Genomic DNA, 17,406 nt, shown 5'->3' on the forward strand with positions numbered 1-17,406 from the left:
GATAAGAGAAAAACTATTTACAGGGAAAACTAAACGCAATTCACTGGGTCTGCCTGGCCACAATTTCCCCCGCCTGGAAATTTCACCCTTTTCTTCAGGGAGAGAGAGAGTCCCTTTCCTGCCCCTAGCAATGACCTGAGGTGGGAGTAAATGTAATGACAGAGCAATGGCCAGACCCTCATGTTCTTCCATCCCACATCATATCATTGGCAGAGGCAGGAAAAGGTACAGCTGTCTTCCCAGCATGGATCACAGGGAAAATGGGTCCCCAGGGCTCTTCCCAACGTGAGTTCTCCCACGGGGGATAAAGCTGGAGCAGTGCATGAAGAGTGCAACTCTTCCTGCAGTTGGGGCATGTGCAGGGTTTCTTTTACTGGTGACTCCGTTGGTGTCTGGTCAAGTGAGAGCTGCTGGTGAAGCTCTTCCCACACTGGGGACACTCGTAGGGCCTCTCCCCAGTGTGGATGCGCCGCTGGGTCATCAGGGTGTAGTTGTGCTTGAAGCCCTTCCCGCAGTCAGGGCAGCGGAAGGGCCTCTCAACCGTGTGAATCCGCTGGTGCTGGACGAGATGAGAACTGGTGTGAAACTTCTTCTGACACTCAGGGCACTTGTGGGGCTTCTCCCCAGTGTGGGTCATTTGGTGGATGATCAGTGGGGGCCTCCTAGTAAAGGTCATCCCACATTCCCAAAACTTGTATGGCCTTTCCCCAGTGTGGATCCTCTGGTGGCAGCTCAAGAGAGACTTCAGACTGAAGCTCTTCCCACATTCCCCACATTCATAGGTCTGTTCTCTGGTGTGGGTCTTCTGGTGGGAGATCAGGTTAGAGTTATGGCTAAAGCTCATCCCACATTCCCCACACTCGTAAGGCCTCTCCCCAGTGTGGGTCCGCTTGTGCCTGATGAGGTGGGAGTTGCGCTTGAAGCCCTTCCCGCAGCTAGGGCAGAGGAAGGGTCTCTCATCCGTGTGAATCTGCTCATGCAGGAGGAGATCAGAGCTGGTGTAAAACCTCTTCTGACACTCAGGACACTCGTAGGGCCTCTCCCCAGTGTGGATGCGCCGGTGGCTGACGAGGGTGTAGTTGCGCTTGAAGCCTTTTCCACAGTCAGGGCAGCAGAAGGGCCGCTCATCTGTGTGAATCTGCTGATGCTGGAGGAGACTGGAGCTGGTCCGAAACCTCTTCTGACACTGGGTACACTCGTAGGGCTTCTCCCCAGTGTGGATGCGTTGGTGCCTGAGGAGGGTGGAGCTGTAGCTGAAGCCCTTCCCACACTCCCCACACTCATAGGGCCATTCCCTGGTGTGGATCATCTGGTGGCTGATCAGGGTGCTGCTGTGCCTGAAGCTCTTCTCACACTCTGAGCACTTGTAGGGCTTCTTCTGATCATAAAGCTGCTCATGGACCACCAGCTCTGAGTTTTGGCTGAAGCTCTGTCCACCTTCATGGCTCAGGGTGGGTCTTTCCTCCTGAGAGCACCCTGGACTGGCTTTGGAGCCCCTCTTCCTTTGGGATCTCTGAGGCATTTCCTCCCAGTTGGAATTCTGCACCGTGGCACTGCTCGAAACGGCTTCTTCCACGAGGTTCTGCTGTGGGGATTTGTCCTCCCTGGTCTCAATCCTCATCTCTTTGTCTGGGGGCAGAAGGACAAGGAGAGGATGGGATTTGCCTCCGTGCCAGAGGGAAGGGGAAGGAGATCCCCCCAGTGCATCCCCGGCAGGACAGCATTGGCAGCAGGGTTGTCCTGCAGCCAGGGGCCGTGCTGGGCTGGGAGATGGAGCAGGAGAGAGGGGGAAACGGGCACTGACTTCCTCTTCACCTGCCTGGGTATCCCGGGGCATCTTCCTCTTCCTCGCAGCCTCCTTCTCCATCTGACAAAGGTTTCGGGATGGGAAATCCTGTTTTGGGAGAATAACAAGGGATAAGCACTTTGAGTTTTTTTCTGGTTTGAAGGCAAACCTGGGAGACAGTCTAAGCTAGAATTACAATTTAATAAGAAAATGAAGATCAAGGCAATGATAAAGAAACACTGTCTTAAACTGACAGAGTCAGGATATAACCTGACACCCTGTTGGTCAGGGTGGTTGCAGCAGTCCCATTAAATGGTGGCTTCAGTCCTGTTGGAGTGATGAACGTGATTCTGTCCAAGAAGTGATGCTGTAGAAGGGTCTGGTCTTCCTCTGAAGGTCCAGTGGTGGTTATGGAGCTCTTGTCCTCTGGCAATCCAGTAGGCAAGGTGCTGCTGGTGTTGCCAGCCTCAGCTTATATCCAGGTAGGAATGCTTGGATCCTCTCCCTGGGCAGAGCATCCCACAATGGGATGATGGAATTTTATCAGTCCCGCAGTGACACTCAATGGCCATTCACAGAAGATATCTCCCCTGGAGGGCATTATCAGGGGTGAGTCAAAGAAGAGATAAAGAACACTGCCCCACCTGTTTATAGCAGTTGATGAAGATGGGGATTGAAAACATGCATTTGGTTACATCTTGCATGGCAACCTGAAACAGTGGGACAATCCCTGCTCAGGGAGTGAACACCACCCCCCTTATCCAAACTGGCTAAAGTGTAAATCCCCCACCCCAGGAAGGCCACACACAGAGGGGACAATGTCACACTTACCATGCTCCAGGTGAGGTCTCTGTCCCTGTTACTCCCTTACTCTCCCCCCTTTTCTCTTTCTTTCCATCTCTCTCTCTACCTCACATTTACTGTTCAATAAAATCCACCTTGGATTTGGTCTTTTTAGGACCTTAACTGGGGCAGAGGCATCTCTCCAGCAATTTTCTTAACCAGATTGTGACATTATTTTGCCATAGTGGGTTCAGGGCACTGTTCTCTGACCCCAAGTGCCTTTGACAACAGCATGGTTCCCTCCTATGAGGAGGTTGTGGTTCTCTCTGGAGAAACTCTTGGAAACTTGGACACAGCTTCCTCTGAGCAACTTATGGGAGAACTGATGAGGAAAATGGCTGTTGTAGGTGGCCAGTGAAAAAGAAAATATTTTGTTGTCCTTCTTTGAAATGTTTGTAAAATCACTGTAGGAAAGGGAGCAAATAATACCAGCGAGACTGACAAGGTTCATTCACCCCATGGTGAGGAACATAAGGCTGCTATAAATCCCACAAAAAGCCCAGCTCAAGTACCTAAATTCAAAAATAACTCTGGAATTCACAGGGTTGGGTTCTTTGCCAAATGTGAGAATCAGTATTCTCTTCATCCCTGTCACTTTTGTGACAGCTACAGACAGTTTCCCCTTTCTTTTAATAATCTGTATTGGGCCTAATTTCCACTTTTCTTTTATTGGAACCTGCCAGCAGCTGAGCTGGAGCTGTGCAGGAACCAATGAAACTTGGAATTGCCACAGAATTTCTTCTATTGTCAGTTTATTCCTGTTTGGGAGTTGTTTGCATTTTCATCACATATGACTCTTGGGAAGATCAAATATTCATAAAAGTGTTTTATGTAGGATTAAGTTTGATTTCTGCCTAATTTATTTTGTCCAGTGCCCTGGGGATGCTCAAGGGGTCTCTGTGCCTCTTACCCTCGGGCACGCTCAGGAGGAATTTGTTGCGATTGTCCCCAGGGCGAATCACCTCAGGCCATTCCCCAGGGGGTCTCCATCATTCTCACCCCAGGGAATGCCTGGGGGGTCTCCCTCCCTCTCATCCCTCTGCCAGGGGGTGCTCGGGGCAGTCTCTGTCCCCTCACCCTGGGGGATGCTCGGGGGTCTCTGTCCCCTCACCCTGGGGGATGCTCGGGGGGTCTCCATCCCTCTGGCCTCAGGCAATGCCTGTGCAGGGCTTGGGACCAGGGGCTCTGTGTCCCTCTGACTGCTGAGGGTGCTTGGGACTGGGGGGGCTCTCCGACCTTCTCACATCTGGGGAGGCTGGGGGGGTCTCTATCCCTCTCTGGGGTGACAGAAACAAAGTAAAGTTTGTTTCTGATCAGAAATCAAACTTAACCGTCCAAAAAATGACTTGAATTTGCTTTTCCCACAAGACACTTTTGATGGAAATGCAGAAAAACCCCAAACTTTAATAAAATGACAAAAGAAGCAAATTCGTGGCAATTCCAAGTTCCATTAGTCCTGCTCAGCTCCAGTTTAGCTGCTGGCACATTCTGATAAAAGAAATGTGGAAATTTGGCCGAATTCACATTTTAAAAAGGAAGGTAAAGCTCTGTGTAGGTGTTAACAAGGTTTAGAGGGACAAAAAGACAAAATATTCCTATATTTGGCAAAGCCCCGTAGTCTGTTAAAGAGAAAAGGGGGGTGGGCAAGAGAGAGGCAGAGACAGAGACAGGGCAAGTGTGACATTGTTCCCCGTGTGTGTGGCCTTCCTGGGGTGGGGTTTTACACCTGAGCCAGTTTGGGTAAGGGGGTGGTGTTCACCCCCTGAGCAGGGATTACCCCACTGTTTCAGGTTGCAATGCAAGATGTAACCAAATGCATGTTTTCAATCCCCATCTTCATCAACTGCTATAAACAGGTGGGGCAGTGTTCTTTATCTCTTCTTTGACTCACCCCTGATAATGACCTCCAGGGGAGATATCTTCTGTGAATGGGCCATTGAGTGTCACTGCGGGACTGATAAAATTCCATCATCCCATTGTGGGATGCTCTGCCCAGGGAGAGGATCCAAGCATTCCTACCTGGATATAAGCTGAGGCTGGCAACACCAGCAGCACCTTGCCTACTGGATTGCCAGAGGACAAGAGCTCCATAACCACCACTGGACCTTCAGAGGAAGACCAGACCCTTCTACAGCATCACTTCTTGGACAGAATCACGTTCATCACTCCAACAGGACTGAGGCCACCATTTAATGGGACTGCTGCAACCACCCTGACCAACAGGGTGTCAGGTTATATCCTGACTCTGTCAGTTTAAGACAGTGTTTCTTTATCATTGCCTTGATCTTCATTTTCTTATTAAATTGTAATTCTAGCTTAGACTGTCTCCCAGGTTTGCCTTCAAACCAGAAAAAAACTCAAAGTGCTTATCCCTTGTTATTCTCCCAAAACAGGATTTCCCATCCCGAAACTTTTGTCAGATGGAGAAGGAGGCTGCGAGGAAGAGGAAGATGCCCCGGGATACCCAGGCAGGTGAAGAGGAAGTCAGTGCCCGTTTCCCCCTCTCTCCTGCTCCATCTCCCAGCCCAGCACGGCCCCTGGCTGCACACAACCCTGCTGCCAATGCTGTCCTGCCGGGGATGCACTGGGGGGATCTCCTTCCCCTTCCCTCTGGCACGGAGGCAAATCCCATCCTCTCCTTGTCCTTCTGCCCCCAGACAAAGAGATGAGGATTGAGACCAGGGAGGACAAATCCCCACAGCAGAACCTCGTGGAAGAAGCTGTTATGAGTGACTCCAGGGCACAGGAATCCAATAGGGAGGAAAAGCCCCAGCAATCCCGCACAAGGATGGGCTGCAAACCCAGCCCAGAGTGCTCTGAGTAGGAAAGACCCAGCCTGAGCCAGGAGGGTGGGCAGAGCTTCAGCCAGAGCAGCACCCTGATCTGTCATCACATGATCCACACTGGGGAATGGCCCCATGAGTGTGGGGAGTGTGGGAAGGACTTTAGCTACGGATCCGCCCTCATCAGGCACCAATGCATCCACACCGGGGAGAGGCCCTACGAGTGTGGGGAGTGTCAGAAGAGGTTTCACACCAGCTGGAATCTCCTCCAGCACCAGCGGATTCACACAGAGGAGAAGCCCTTCCGCTGCCCTGAGTGTGGGAAGGGCTTCAAGCAAAACTCCCACCTTGTCACCCATCTACACATCCACACTGGGGAGAGGCCCTACCAGTGCGCCACATGTGGGAAGAGATTCACCAGCAGCTCTGACTTGACCAGACACCAACGCAGGCACCAGTAAGGGAAGATGGAAATGCCCCAGCTGCAGGAGGAGCTTCATCCCCCAGGAGAAAACCGTGTTGGGAAGAGCTTGGGTGATCCATGTTTCCTGTGATCCATGCTGGGATGACACCTGTCCCTATTCCTTCCCCTGTCAATGACATCGTGTGGAACTGATGAACATGAGGGTCTGGCCATTGGCATGTCATTACATTCACTCCCACCTCAGGTCACTGCCAGGGGCAGGAAAGGGACTGTCTCTCTCAGGAGAAGGGTGACCTTTACAGGTGGGGGATATATGTTGCTGGGAAGAGCCAGGCAGCTGTGTTGTAGTTTTCCCTGTAAACAGTTTCATTTATCCCTTCTGTTAGCAATATTGTTTCTGTTCTGTTTCTTCCTTATCTTGTTGCTGTTCCCAATAAATCGTTCCTTTCCCAGCCCGGGGTATTTGCCTTTTGTGCTTTCCATGGGAGGCGGGAGGGCAGTGAAGGCAGCGCAGTTTTAGCGAAAGCAGGAAATTGGGGAATCCCATTCCTAAATTCTGGCCCATGGAAACCGAGCATCCCAGCTGGTCCCAGCCCTGGTGGCCATGGCAACAGCCTTGGGAGCGGGTCCCTGACTGGGGCTGTGGGAACCTCTTCCCTCTGGTGCCAAAGGACAGCAGTGGAGGGAATGGCTGCAGCTGAGTCGGGGCAGGCTCAGGTTGGATGTCAGGAAAAGGTTTTTGCCCAGAGGCTGCTGGGGCCCTGCCCAGGCTCCCCAGGGAAGGGTCCCAGCTCCAGGGCTCTCTGAGCTGCAGCAGCGTTTGGACAGCGCTCTCAGGCCCAGGCTGGCATTGTTGGGGTGTCCTGTGCAGGGCCAGCAGTTGGACTGGAGGATCCTGATGTGTCCCTCCCAGATCAGCCAATTCTGTGGTTCTGGGATCCCATGAGCCTGGGGATGGGGCTGCCAATGGTTGCCATGGCAACGAGCTGTGGCTGCAGGGCTGAGCTGGTGTCCATGGCAACCACCCCTGGCATGGGGTCTCCATGGAGCTGCCAAGGGAATGACCATAGGGACAGGGGCTGGTGATGGTTGCCATGGAAACTGACCATAGCAACAGGGCATCCTGGTGATGGTTGCCATGGAAACTGACCATAGCAACAGGATCCTGGTGATGGTTGCCTGCTAAGGATCAGATTTGTCACAGGCTCTCAGAGGGGTTCCATGGGGACTTTCCAAGAGTCTCCAGGCTCTTCCAGAGCTGGAATGTCACAGGCAGAGACAGGGGCTCCATGGAGACCTCCCAGAGCTTTCTGGGGATGGTAAAGAGCCTTGTGGTCAGAGGCAGTCACAGCCATTCCATGGTGACATCCCAGGAGACCTTGGGCTGCAAAGGCACCGGTCTGTCACAGGCACTCACGGGGGCTCCACAGTGACATCCCAGGAGTCCCCAGGCTGGCAAAGGGCCAGGATGTCCCAGACACTCACAGGGGTTCCTGTCATGGGCACAGTGGGAGCTTCAGGCAAAAGCTTTATTTCTTTACCACAGAATCTTCTGCTGAGACATGAGATGGAGAAATGAAATCCAACAGCCACCATGGATCCTTTAACCCCTGCAGGACCCCTCAACTTCTACAATTCCTTCTAAGAGAGGAGAATGGGAGTGGCTGCATACAATCCCAGCCCCAGACTTTTTCAAAGGTGTAAAAGATTGGACAGGTAGAATTGAACTTTAACTCAATTTGTCCCACAGGATTAATGATAGAATACCAGATACATTTATACAAATACCGCTCTGATTGATTGTGATCATGATTTTACAGGAAGATCTTAACCAGAGTTATTTACTCCACAGTACAGGTGCTATAACAATTATTAGAATATAATGTTCTATGAAGCAATTTTGAGGTCAACAGGGCCTTGCTGGAGTTGCTGGAGCCCATTGCAGGCACAGAGCCTCCTTGTCCAGCAGGAACTGCCTTGCCTGTGCCATGAGCAGGGCAGGTCCCGCTGCAGGAAAAGCCCCAGGCCAGCCCCAGCACAGGGAAGGGCTCAGGCACAAGGGCAGAGTGCCGCGCTGGGAGCTGTGCCAGGGAGAGCCTGAGGCACCAAAGGCACCTTGGCAGCAGCAGCTGCTTGCAGGCCATGGCCAGAAGCCTCCCTTGGCAGCCGGGGCTGGTGGCCACCACTGCAGAGCTGCTGCCTCAGGGCTCATTCCTGGCTGTGCTCTGAAAAGCCACTTCTGCCCCAGGAGCCTGACTGGGAAGCCACTGGCCCTAGCACCTTGGGGACAAGATATTAATGACAAAACTCTTCATGGCAGCAGAGCCAAGGCAGGGGCAGAGGAAAGGGCAGAGCCAGGCCCAGGGGACAGGGCTGCCATGGCGATGGCTGTGAGGCCACTGCCCCTGCAGCAGCCTGGCTGCCCTCAGCAGACATTCTGGCCAGAAACGTTGTGAGGGCACGCAGCACATCACAGAACAGGAATTCCATCCTTGGGGATGAGAAGGTTTCACTGGGTCAGGTTGCACATAAGTCCTGATCTTGGAGTATTCCTAGGATTGGGCATCAACTTCTCTGTAAATGCACTTGCACTTTTGTGCCTTTCTCATAACTGTAAAATATTTCCTCTTTCTTACAAATGTAAATCCACCCTCATTCAGTTTAAAGTTATTGACCCTTTTTCTGTCTTGTCAAGATGTGGGAGAAAATAACTTTGACCACTATTTTTCCATTTTCACAGACCTTGGAGAGGACACAAAAATCTCCCCAGATGGGGTTTAGAGGCCTCATCACATAAGCATCAGAGAGAGGCTGAGGGGTGGAGACTGAGGACAGAACAGGAATAGCCTGGGAGGGGTTGAAGGGTGGTTCCACAGATGCTGGATATTTTTTCATTGAGGATATAAGCATGAGAAGGAAACAATGGCACCAAGGGCAGCTGGGGTGGCCCAGAGTGCATACCAGGAGAAAGAAATTTCCCTGGCAGGGCAGGACTGTGGTGCAGCATGTCCTCCAGATGGAGCCTGGAGCAGCCCAGGCTTTGTGTGGGCAGGCAGGGGCAGGCAGGAGGCAGAGCTGTCAGCAAAGGAAGGGCCCAGCCAGGTGGGGCAGCTGGGGGATGCCGACAGCCTGCAGGGACAGAGGCGCAGGGCAGGGACACCGTGGGACAGCCTGGGCTGCACAGGGCACAGGGATGGGCAGCAGCTGCAACACAGCCCTGCCAGAGCCAACATGGGCAGCTCTTTGGCCATGGCTGCTGGGCCTGGGCCTGAGGCCACGAGGGGACAAGTGACCCTTGCAGGGCTGGGGCCTCATTGCCTCCTTGTCCCTGCTCAGCAGCCTGGCAGGGGCCGCCCCATGTTCCTGCCCTTGGCATTGCACATGCCCACATGCCAGTGCCCATCCCGGGAAGAGCCCTGAGCAAGGAGGGAGGGACAGGATCTTCCTGGCCAGGGGCTGGGGTTCAGGCCTTGGCCCTTTGCATTCCTCAAACACATCCAGGTTTTACTCAGCATCAGAGACACCTTTCCCTTGCTTGTCCCCAGCTGCCATCACTTCCTCCAATGTTCTGTTCTGTATGGAAGCTGGCGACACTTTCTCAGTTGTGTCCCTGACAGAAATTTCTTCAAATACAAGAAACTTCAGGGTTTCAATAGAACTGAGTTCTTGAGGGTTTTGGGACATCACTGAGGGGGTGGTGACATCACAGAGCTGGCTGTGCCATCACAGAGTAGGGTGTGAGGCCATAGAGCAGATCCTGTCAACATAGAGGGTGGCTCTGTGGCATCAGAGAGTGGGTTGTGACATCACCTGGTGGCTGTGGAACATCATAGAGCTGGCTGTGGTATTACAGAACAGATTGTGACATCACATGGGCAGTGTGACATCACAGGGGCAGTGTGACATCACAAAGATAGCTGTGTAACATCACAGGTGTAGTGTGACATCACAGAGATGATTGCATGATACCACAGGGGCTATGTGACATCACGGGGGCAGTGTGGCATCTCAGGAGCTGTGTGACATCACAGGGGCTGTGTGAGGTCACTGGGGAGGTCACTCTGCCCCGGCCCCCCTCACAGTTCCCCCAGAGCAGTCCAACCCTGCTCATGCACAATGGGGTCCCCTGTCCCCCTGGGTCCCCCCACCCCCGGCCCCGCAGCCTCCCCAGAGGATGTTCCACGAGATCGACCCCAGAGCCTGACACGGGGATGGGGGGCCGGGGCCCTGGGGGTGGCACAGGGGAACAGGGACCCCCCAGCAGCGTCCCCGTGTCCCCCAGGGCCAGAGCCTGGGCCAGGGCTCCTTCACCCTGTTACCAACGAGGCCTTGAGAGTGCTGAAAAAATCCCGAGCAAGGGAGCAGCAAAAACAAGATTTAATATTAGGGACAGCAGCACAAAATTCCTTGGCAAGAGTCACTCTGCTCCTGACTGGGCACACCAGGGAAACCAGGGAAACCAGGCACACCAGGGAAACAAAGCAACAACAAAACCAAACCAAATCCAGGCAATCAAACCAGAAATTAACCAAGAACTGTCCCTGTGTGTCTGTGTGTGACACAAGGACAGTGAGGGCAAGGATAAAATGAATACGGCCTGAAAGCTTAACAGAGCTCAAACTTAACAGGACTTAACTTATACCTTAACCTTAACTGATACTTTCAACTTCACAATTTAGCAAAAGAGCAGAGCGTAGCAGGATTAGCATTTAATCTAACTCAAACCTATGACTTTGCAATTTAACAGCGGAATAACACTTTACAATATTTTGCTTAGCAGATAACTTATATTAAATGTAACAACTTAGCAAAAGAACAACTCTTAGCAGCATTTATCTTCACTTAGGCCTTGTGACTTAACCTGACCTACAGGCCTGACTGACTCAGTTATCCAAGGCACTCAAATCCCTCAGACAGCAGCATTTCTGACACATTTCCCCAGCACAGGCAGTCCGGTGTGCACACAGACACAAACACTCAGTGCAAGGCACCTGTGAGCAATTCCCCTGAGGGCAGGGAATGCTCCCTGTGGATCCTTTGGCATCTCCCCAGAGGGTGAAGGGTTGAGCCTGGAGGAGTGGGGGGATCGGCCCAGGCTCCGTCGTTGTTCAGGATCCCCGAGTGCAGCAAACGGGAGAGTTCCCGGCTGGGAGAGGCCCCACTCAGAGGGAGTCGCTGGCCCAGGAGAGCTCCAAGGGCTCCTTTTGGAGCGCTGTTTGCAGGGCCCCAAGAGAGGGGCTTCAGTCCCAGCAATGGTCCATCCTGGCCGTACTTGGCACCAACAGCTTTCTTTGGCAGTGTGAGAACAGGGATGTTGTGCCACTGAGGGAACAGAAACAGTTCCCAGAGCTGCTCCTACAGGAACCAGGAGCTGGTTGGGCAGCAGCAGTTCCTGGAGCAGACAGTGTTTCTGATGAGCTGCAGAGGAGCTGAGCCCAGGGGCTGTTGGCCAAGGCCAAGGCCCAAGGAGCATTTGTCAGCTGGCAGGGCAGCCTGAGAAGGGGAGGGGGGAATGTACCAGCACAGGGCCCATGGAACCAAGGGACCATTGTGACACTGTGGGCCCCTGTGAGACCAAGGGCCATCGTGACACTGTGGGGCCTCATGGAACCATGGAGACCACTGTGACATTGCTGGGTCTCATGGAACCAAGGGGTGTGTACTGACTCTGTGTGACTCCATTGAATGTAGGGGTCATTGTGACACTGAGAGACCTCATCAAACCAAGGATACATTGGTACACCATGAGGCCTCATGGAAGCAAGGGGCCATTGTGACACTGTGGGGCACCATGGCACTGAGGGCTCCATTGTGATACTGAGGGGACTCATGGGATCATGGAGACTCTTGTGATGCTATGAGGTACCATGGAATAAGCAAAGCCTTGTGACACTGTGAGGCCTCATGGAACTAGAGAGACCATTGTGACCATGGGGATACCTACAGAACCAAGAGGACTATTGTGATACTGTGGGGCCTCGTGAAACCAAGAAGCCTTTGTGACACTGCAGGGCTGCATGGAACCAAAGGTCCATTGTGACATTTCAGGGCTCATGGAACAGAGGAATCACATGACATTATGGGGCCTAGGAGCCACGGAGGCCATTGTGACACTTCAGGGCCTTATCAAATGTAGGGGCCATTGTGACACTGCTGGACTCCATACACCCAAGGGTCCATTGTGACACTGCAGGTCTTCTCAAGGGATCATTGTGGGACCATTGTGACACTGCTGGACCCCATGGAATCAAGGCACTGTTGTGACACTGTTAGGCCCCATAAAACCAAGGGAACACGGAACATGTCTGGCTGGTTTGGCCTCCTTTTGACTTCCTGACTGATCCAACTGACCTTGGCATTTTGGGGATCTCTTCTTACCAGCTGCTGAAACACTGGGGCTCCATGCTTTCCTTCCTATGGAAAACAACTGTCCTTCTTAGCCCATGTCCTTCAGGTGCCCATGGCCAGAATTGGGATTTCCACCTCCAACATTGCCTGTTGTGAAAGACTGGAGGAGATTTTTGGCTGGAAAATTTTCATGTGTTGGGAAGGAAGGGGCAGGTCCAGCCTTGCTCTGCCCTGGAACCCCAGCCCTGCCCTGCCCTGGAATCCCAATCCCCCCAGAGCCTCCCTCCCAGCCCAGCAGTGTCTGCCAGTCCCTGACAAAGCACAGGCAATGCTCCACAGCCACCTGTGGAGGCCCCAGCCCAGCTCCTGAGGGACCAAATGACCCCTAGTGCAACCTGGGGGAAGGGCCTAGGAAGACCAAGAGGTATTGAAGGCTGACCACAAGGCAAGCATACATCTTGACCCTCCCTCCTCTTGGAATTTCCATCTGAGTACTGCCGGAATCCAGGAGTTGGTAGTTCTGTTTGTTTGTTTGTGTGTATGCTTCTCTGTATCTTTTCTGTCTGTCTCTCTTTCTGTGTCTACTTCTCATATATATGTCCTCTTTCAAATTTTGAGTGACTTAAAATTGAACAGGCCTAGAGCTTATGAAGTTGAATAGCACAAGGTAATGCTTTGAGCTGTGTTTTTTGTTGATTTAATGTCATATTAAACATTTGCAAAAGTTTCTCTGATTTTCTAAAGTTGACAGTAAAGGTTGTTTTGCTATTTTGAACTTTTTAGAGTCTCTTGTTGCTATTTCTTCAGCACATAAACTCAGAGGACACAAACAATTGAGTTTCCTTTTAAATGTCTCCTTGAGAGAGTTGTTTGGGGATGGCAGTCAGGGCTTGTCTGTCCTGCTTGGCACAGCCCAGGCAGGGCTTTCCCAGCCACATTCCACACTCCATTTCCCAGCTGCAGCCGCTGGTGCCTCTGAGTTTTGCTGCCCCAGCCCCAGGGACGCTCTCCTTGTCTGCCCATTCCCCCACGGTCTCTGGGCCGGGATGGCCTCAGTGGGGGCTGCTGACATCCTCAGCACCTTGGAGGCTGCTGCTGAATTTTCCTGCTTCAGAGGCTTGTTCAGCCTTCAGCTCTTCAGTGCAGGAATTCAGTGTCCCAGGGCTCATTAACATTGAGAACACCTCAACAAGCCAAGCCTCTGGGAACAATTTGATTTCAGTTTCCAAATAATTTGTATTTAGGTAAATCTCAGTAGTGTATTCAAAGTGAACACATGATATTTAAAAAGACGGTGAGAAAATACTTTTTAGGTCCTGTTAATTTTGTTTTCCTGTTAATTCATTGATGTGTGCAATCTCCAATTGACACTGAATCCAAGTGCCTCCTCATGCAGTTTGCATAGATATGAAAATCAAGACCCTCCATGGCTGACAATCAATCACACTCTGTCCCTACCCCCACCCCACCATTTCTGCCATCCAAGCCCTGGCACTCAGAGCAGCCTTGTGCAAATCTGAGCTCCCTCCAGCCCAGGCTGCACCTGCAGCTTTCAGCTCCTTGGCTCCAACTCCCACCTGCTTTCCTTGGAGAAGGAGCTGCCCAAGACACAGAGGGATGTTCAATTTCTTGTCAGCCAACAAAGCCAAGGGAAGGCACAGCTCCGTCACATGCAAAAGTAATTCCTCTGCTGGATATTAAATCTTCTTTCCACAGCAGGCAGCCTCAGAGCAATGGAAAACACCTTCTGTGCCCAGCACAGATCCCACGGTCCCCCCAAACCCTCCCTGCCCCAATTCTGCCCAGATTTGCTCTTTGCACACACGAGTCACATGCTGAAGTCAGGAGCTCCCTCTATGCCCAGTGGGAGGAAAAGAGAGAAAGGGGATGAAGAGCTCTCCTGTGCAGAGCCAAGGTCCAAGTGCAGCCCCTGCAGTGGGAACCACAACTCATCAGGTTTGTGTCCTTTGGATTCAGGGCCTGGTGACACTCAGAGGCACAGAAACATTTCTTGCCAACAAACACAACAGGAATATTTGAAGAGTTTAATAACCATCACAGCTCTTCCCTCGGCTCCCTGTCATGTCCCAGCAGCATTTCACATGTCCACCATCCCGAAGGGATTTCTATACAGAAACAGTTCAAGACAAAGACATAAAAAAGGTAATACTGAGATAGATATAACCAGAATGACATATTTAATTCATATTGATTTGAACTTCTTAAAGATTTGGCCACTCCTTGAGATTCAAAGCATGAAACCAGTCAGCTGAGAGGCACTTGAATGGCCAGAGAGCATATGGAAGAAGAAATGTGAGAGCAGCAGGAAGGACATGGATCCAGCTGGTCTAGTAAGAGATGTAGTCAGACATGGCTATTTCAACAGGAGAGGTAGAAACACCAGATGGAAAAGAGAGATTAAATAATAGAATGAGTATTGGTCATACAAGTAGAGAGGAAGATCAGTACTGCTTCTCCTGCCATCAGTACACTTCCAGGAAATTCCCGTTCCTGGTGGGAAAATATTGCTATTTCTTAATAGTACTCAAATGATCAAGATAATAAAGATTCACTTGTATATTATCAGATAAACACGTATTAAAACCTGTGCCCCTTTCCAGGCAGACATCAGTTGTGTGCCTATGAACAAGCAGTGCCACTTGTGCCCTGAGGTTCCCAGCTGGCGTTGGATCTCTCCGAGAGCACCTGAGGGAGAGCAGAGCATCTTGTAAGCTGCAGGTCCCTGACAGCCCCGCAGGGCTCCTGTCCTGTTAACATCTGCTCTGCTCCAGGCTGAAACAGGGCCCAGCATGGTGCCAGGATCATCAGAGAGCTGAGGTGTGCGCTGGAATTCAATGCCCTCCCTACCCTGCAGCAGCCCTGCATTTCTGCATTTCCCTTCTACAGCCTTGGTCTCCAGCACAGCCATGGAGGCTCTTTGGGCTCTGGACTGTTCCTGCAGCCCCCAAGGACAGCTGAGCTCTGCCTTTGGCACAGTCAGGCCTGGCCAGCGCAGGCCATGCTCAGCAATTGCTTGTGTGTGTCTGGCCTTGCTGTCAGCCCCGGCAGCGGCTGCGTGGCCCCTTTGTGGCCCTGTGCTGGTCCAGCCATGGTGGCCCAGACCCTGTGAAGGCCCAGCCCAGGCCAGGAGCATTGCGGCTGGGAATGGCCCCTGTGCTGTGGTGCCCACAGCAGCCTTGGGGCTCTGTGCCCCATGGCCTCCCTGCTGGGCAGCCTCTGCCAGCTCCTGCAGAGCCCGTGGCACCTGTGGGCCTTCACAGACAGCCCTGCCCTGGGCTCTGCCAGCCTCTGGGCCATCAGAGAGGCAGCCAGAGCTGGCCATGGCCGGGAACAGGCCCCGAGCCCAACAGGAGGATGGAGATGGGCCACAGCCAAACTCAGCCCAGGCCAAAGCTGGGCCCAGCAGCCAGGGCTGCTAAGGCCTGGGCACAGAGGCTGGCACTGACAAATGTCCTGGGCCCCCTCCCTGCTCTGTCCATGCCACCAAGGCCACAGAGCAGCCTCCTCTCTGGGCCACTTGCCTGTTTGCAATGCCTTGCACAGGCACTGGCCCTGCCCCACAAGGCCTGGCCTGGGTCCTGCCCCTGCACGCTCAGCCAGGCTGAGATGGACACTGATAGTTTCTGGACCAGGCTCTGGTGGTCACCTCTCATCGCAAGGAAGCCCTGAGGAAAGTATTTGAACAGGGTTGACTACTGGAACATCAATGGGTCTCTCATCCTCTGAAAAACTCAGACGATCTTCTGATCATATGTGCCTTTTTTTCCTCAGTGTGTATTATGCATGAAATATTATTTTCAGCTACATAATATTATTCTTCTCCCTTTACCAGTGTTATCTGACACAAAACACCTCCTCTACATATGGATCCAGGTGATCTGTATCAGACAACACAAGAAAGAATGCAGCAGGAATGATTTGTCTCTGCTCCCATCTGTCCCATCTCCTCTGGAGCTGGAGGCGCAGCCCCAGCACTTGGCAGGGCTCAAGAGCTCACAAGCTCAGCTCCCACCCAGAGAACTTGCAGACCCTGGGCTGCTCTTCTTGGCCCCTGCACGCTCAGCCAGGCTGAGATGGACACTGAGGGTTTCTGGGCCAGGCTCTCTGAGCCCAGCCCAGCTCCCTGCAAGCTCTGCCAGCTGCCCTGAGCTCTGGGAAGCACCAAGGGCCTCTCCCCAGCCCAGCCCAGCCCAGCCCAGCCATCTCTGGCCCCACAGCTCTGCTCAGGCCAGGCTGCTCTGGGCATTGCCCCACAGCCTCAGCCCCTGGCAAGGGCACAGCAGCAGCTGCAGCTGCCACAGGACTCAGCCCCAGCCATGGGGAAAGGTGCCTGGCCAAGGGAAAGGAGGCTCCCTGGGTGCCCTGCTCCCCTCTACAGGAGATGCTGAGAGCTCTGCAGCCCCTGCTGCCATCCCATCTGCTCAGGGCAGCACAAGAGCCCCGGCCTTGGGGCCCTCAAGAGCTGCTCCTGCTCCAGGCCCAGGGCCCATGCCAAAGCTGGGGCAGCCACAAAGCTATGCCCATTTCTGTTCATTCCTACTGTGATAAGAATAGTATAAAATTTTTTACAAAGTGGTTGCATATTAATTTATTTCACATAGATACAATGTGAGACTCCCTTCTTACACAATTTCTCTGGGTCACACAAGCAGGAGGGATAATTAAATTGAAGGGGGTGGATAAAAGCATTTCTTTTATTTATAACAGAATCAGAAGCAGAAAGCAATTTAAAATATACTTAAGGGCAGACTTGGCCTCTCATGATATGCACTGAGAGCTGCTGACAGAGGAAAGCAGGCCTTCTGTGGCTTGTTCTGGTGGGTTACCTCTGCTGAGTCCATGTGCCTCTCAAGCCACTCTAGCACTCCCCTCCTTGGCTGCACAGGGGAGAGAAAATGTTATGGGAGACAAATTGTGGACTGAGATAAGGCAAAAGAGGAAGTTTTTACAGGCACCAGCAATGAGGAAAAACCCCAATAATTTTGTTCTCTTCTTCTGTCAGCAAGTGATGTTCAGCCACTTCCCAGGAAGCAGAACTTCACCAGGTGGAGTGGTTTATCAAGAAGACAAACACTGTAAATAGGAAATGCACCCTATTCTTCCTCCTTCCTTAGCTTTTATACCAGAACTGGTGCCATACAGTCTGGAATATCCCTTTGGTTAATTTGGGTCTATGACCTGCTGTCCGTTCCCAGGACCTG

At 52.4% G+C, this 17,406-nt stretch overlaps 1 protein-coding gene and 1 pseudogene across 1 annotated transcript in view; one reads left to right on the forward strand and one right to left on the reverse strand.

The window, feature by feature from the left end:
- Nucleotides 1-340: 340 nt before the first annotated feature.
- The window catches only part of LOC134432737 (zinc finger protein 850-like), a 386,927-nt pseudogene continuing 369,861 nt past the window's right edge, over nt 341-17,406 (reverse strand).
- The window catches only part of LOC134432814 (zinc finger protein ZFP2-like), a gene marked incomplete at both ends in the record, with an annotated part of 233,545 nt that continues 221,631 nt past the window's right edge, over nt 5,493-17,406 (forward strand). Inside the window, one exon of the mRNA XM_063181728.1 lies at nt 5,493-5,814. Coding sequence (XP_063037798.1) covers nt 5,493-5,814 — 322 coding nt within the window. The remainder of the gene's footprint in view (nt 5,815-17,406) is intronic.

The sequence above is a fragment of the Melospiza melodia genome (assembly GCF_035770615.1).
Source record: "Melospiza melodia melodia isolate bMelMel2 chromosome 7 unlocalized genomic scaffold, bMelMel2.pri SUPER_7_unloc_1, whole genome shotgun sequence".
In the NCBI taxonomy this organism is placed as follows: Eukaryota; Metazoa; Chordata; class Aves; order Passeriformes; family Passerellidae; genus Melospiza; species Melospiza melodia.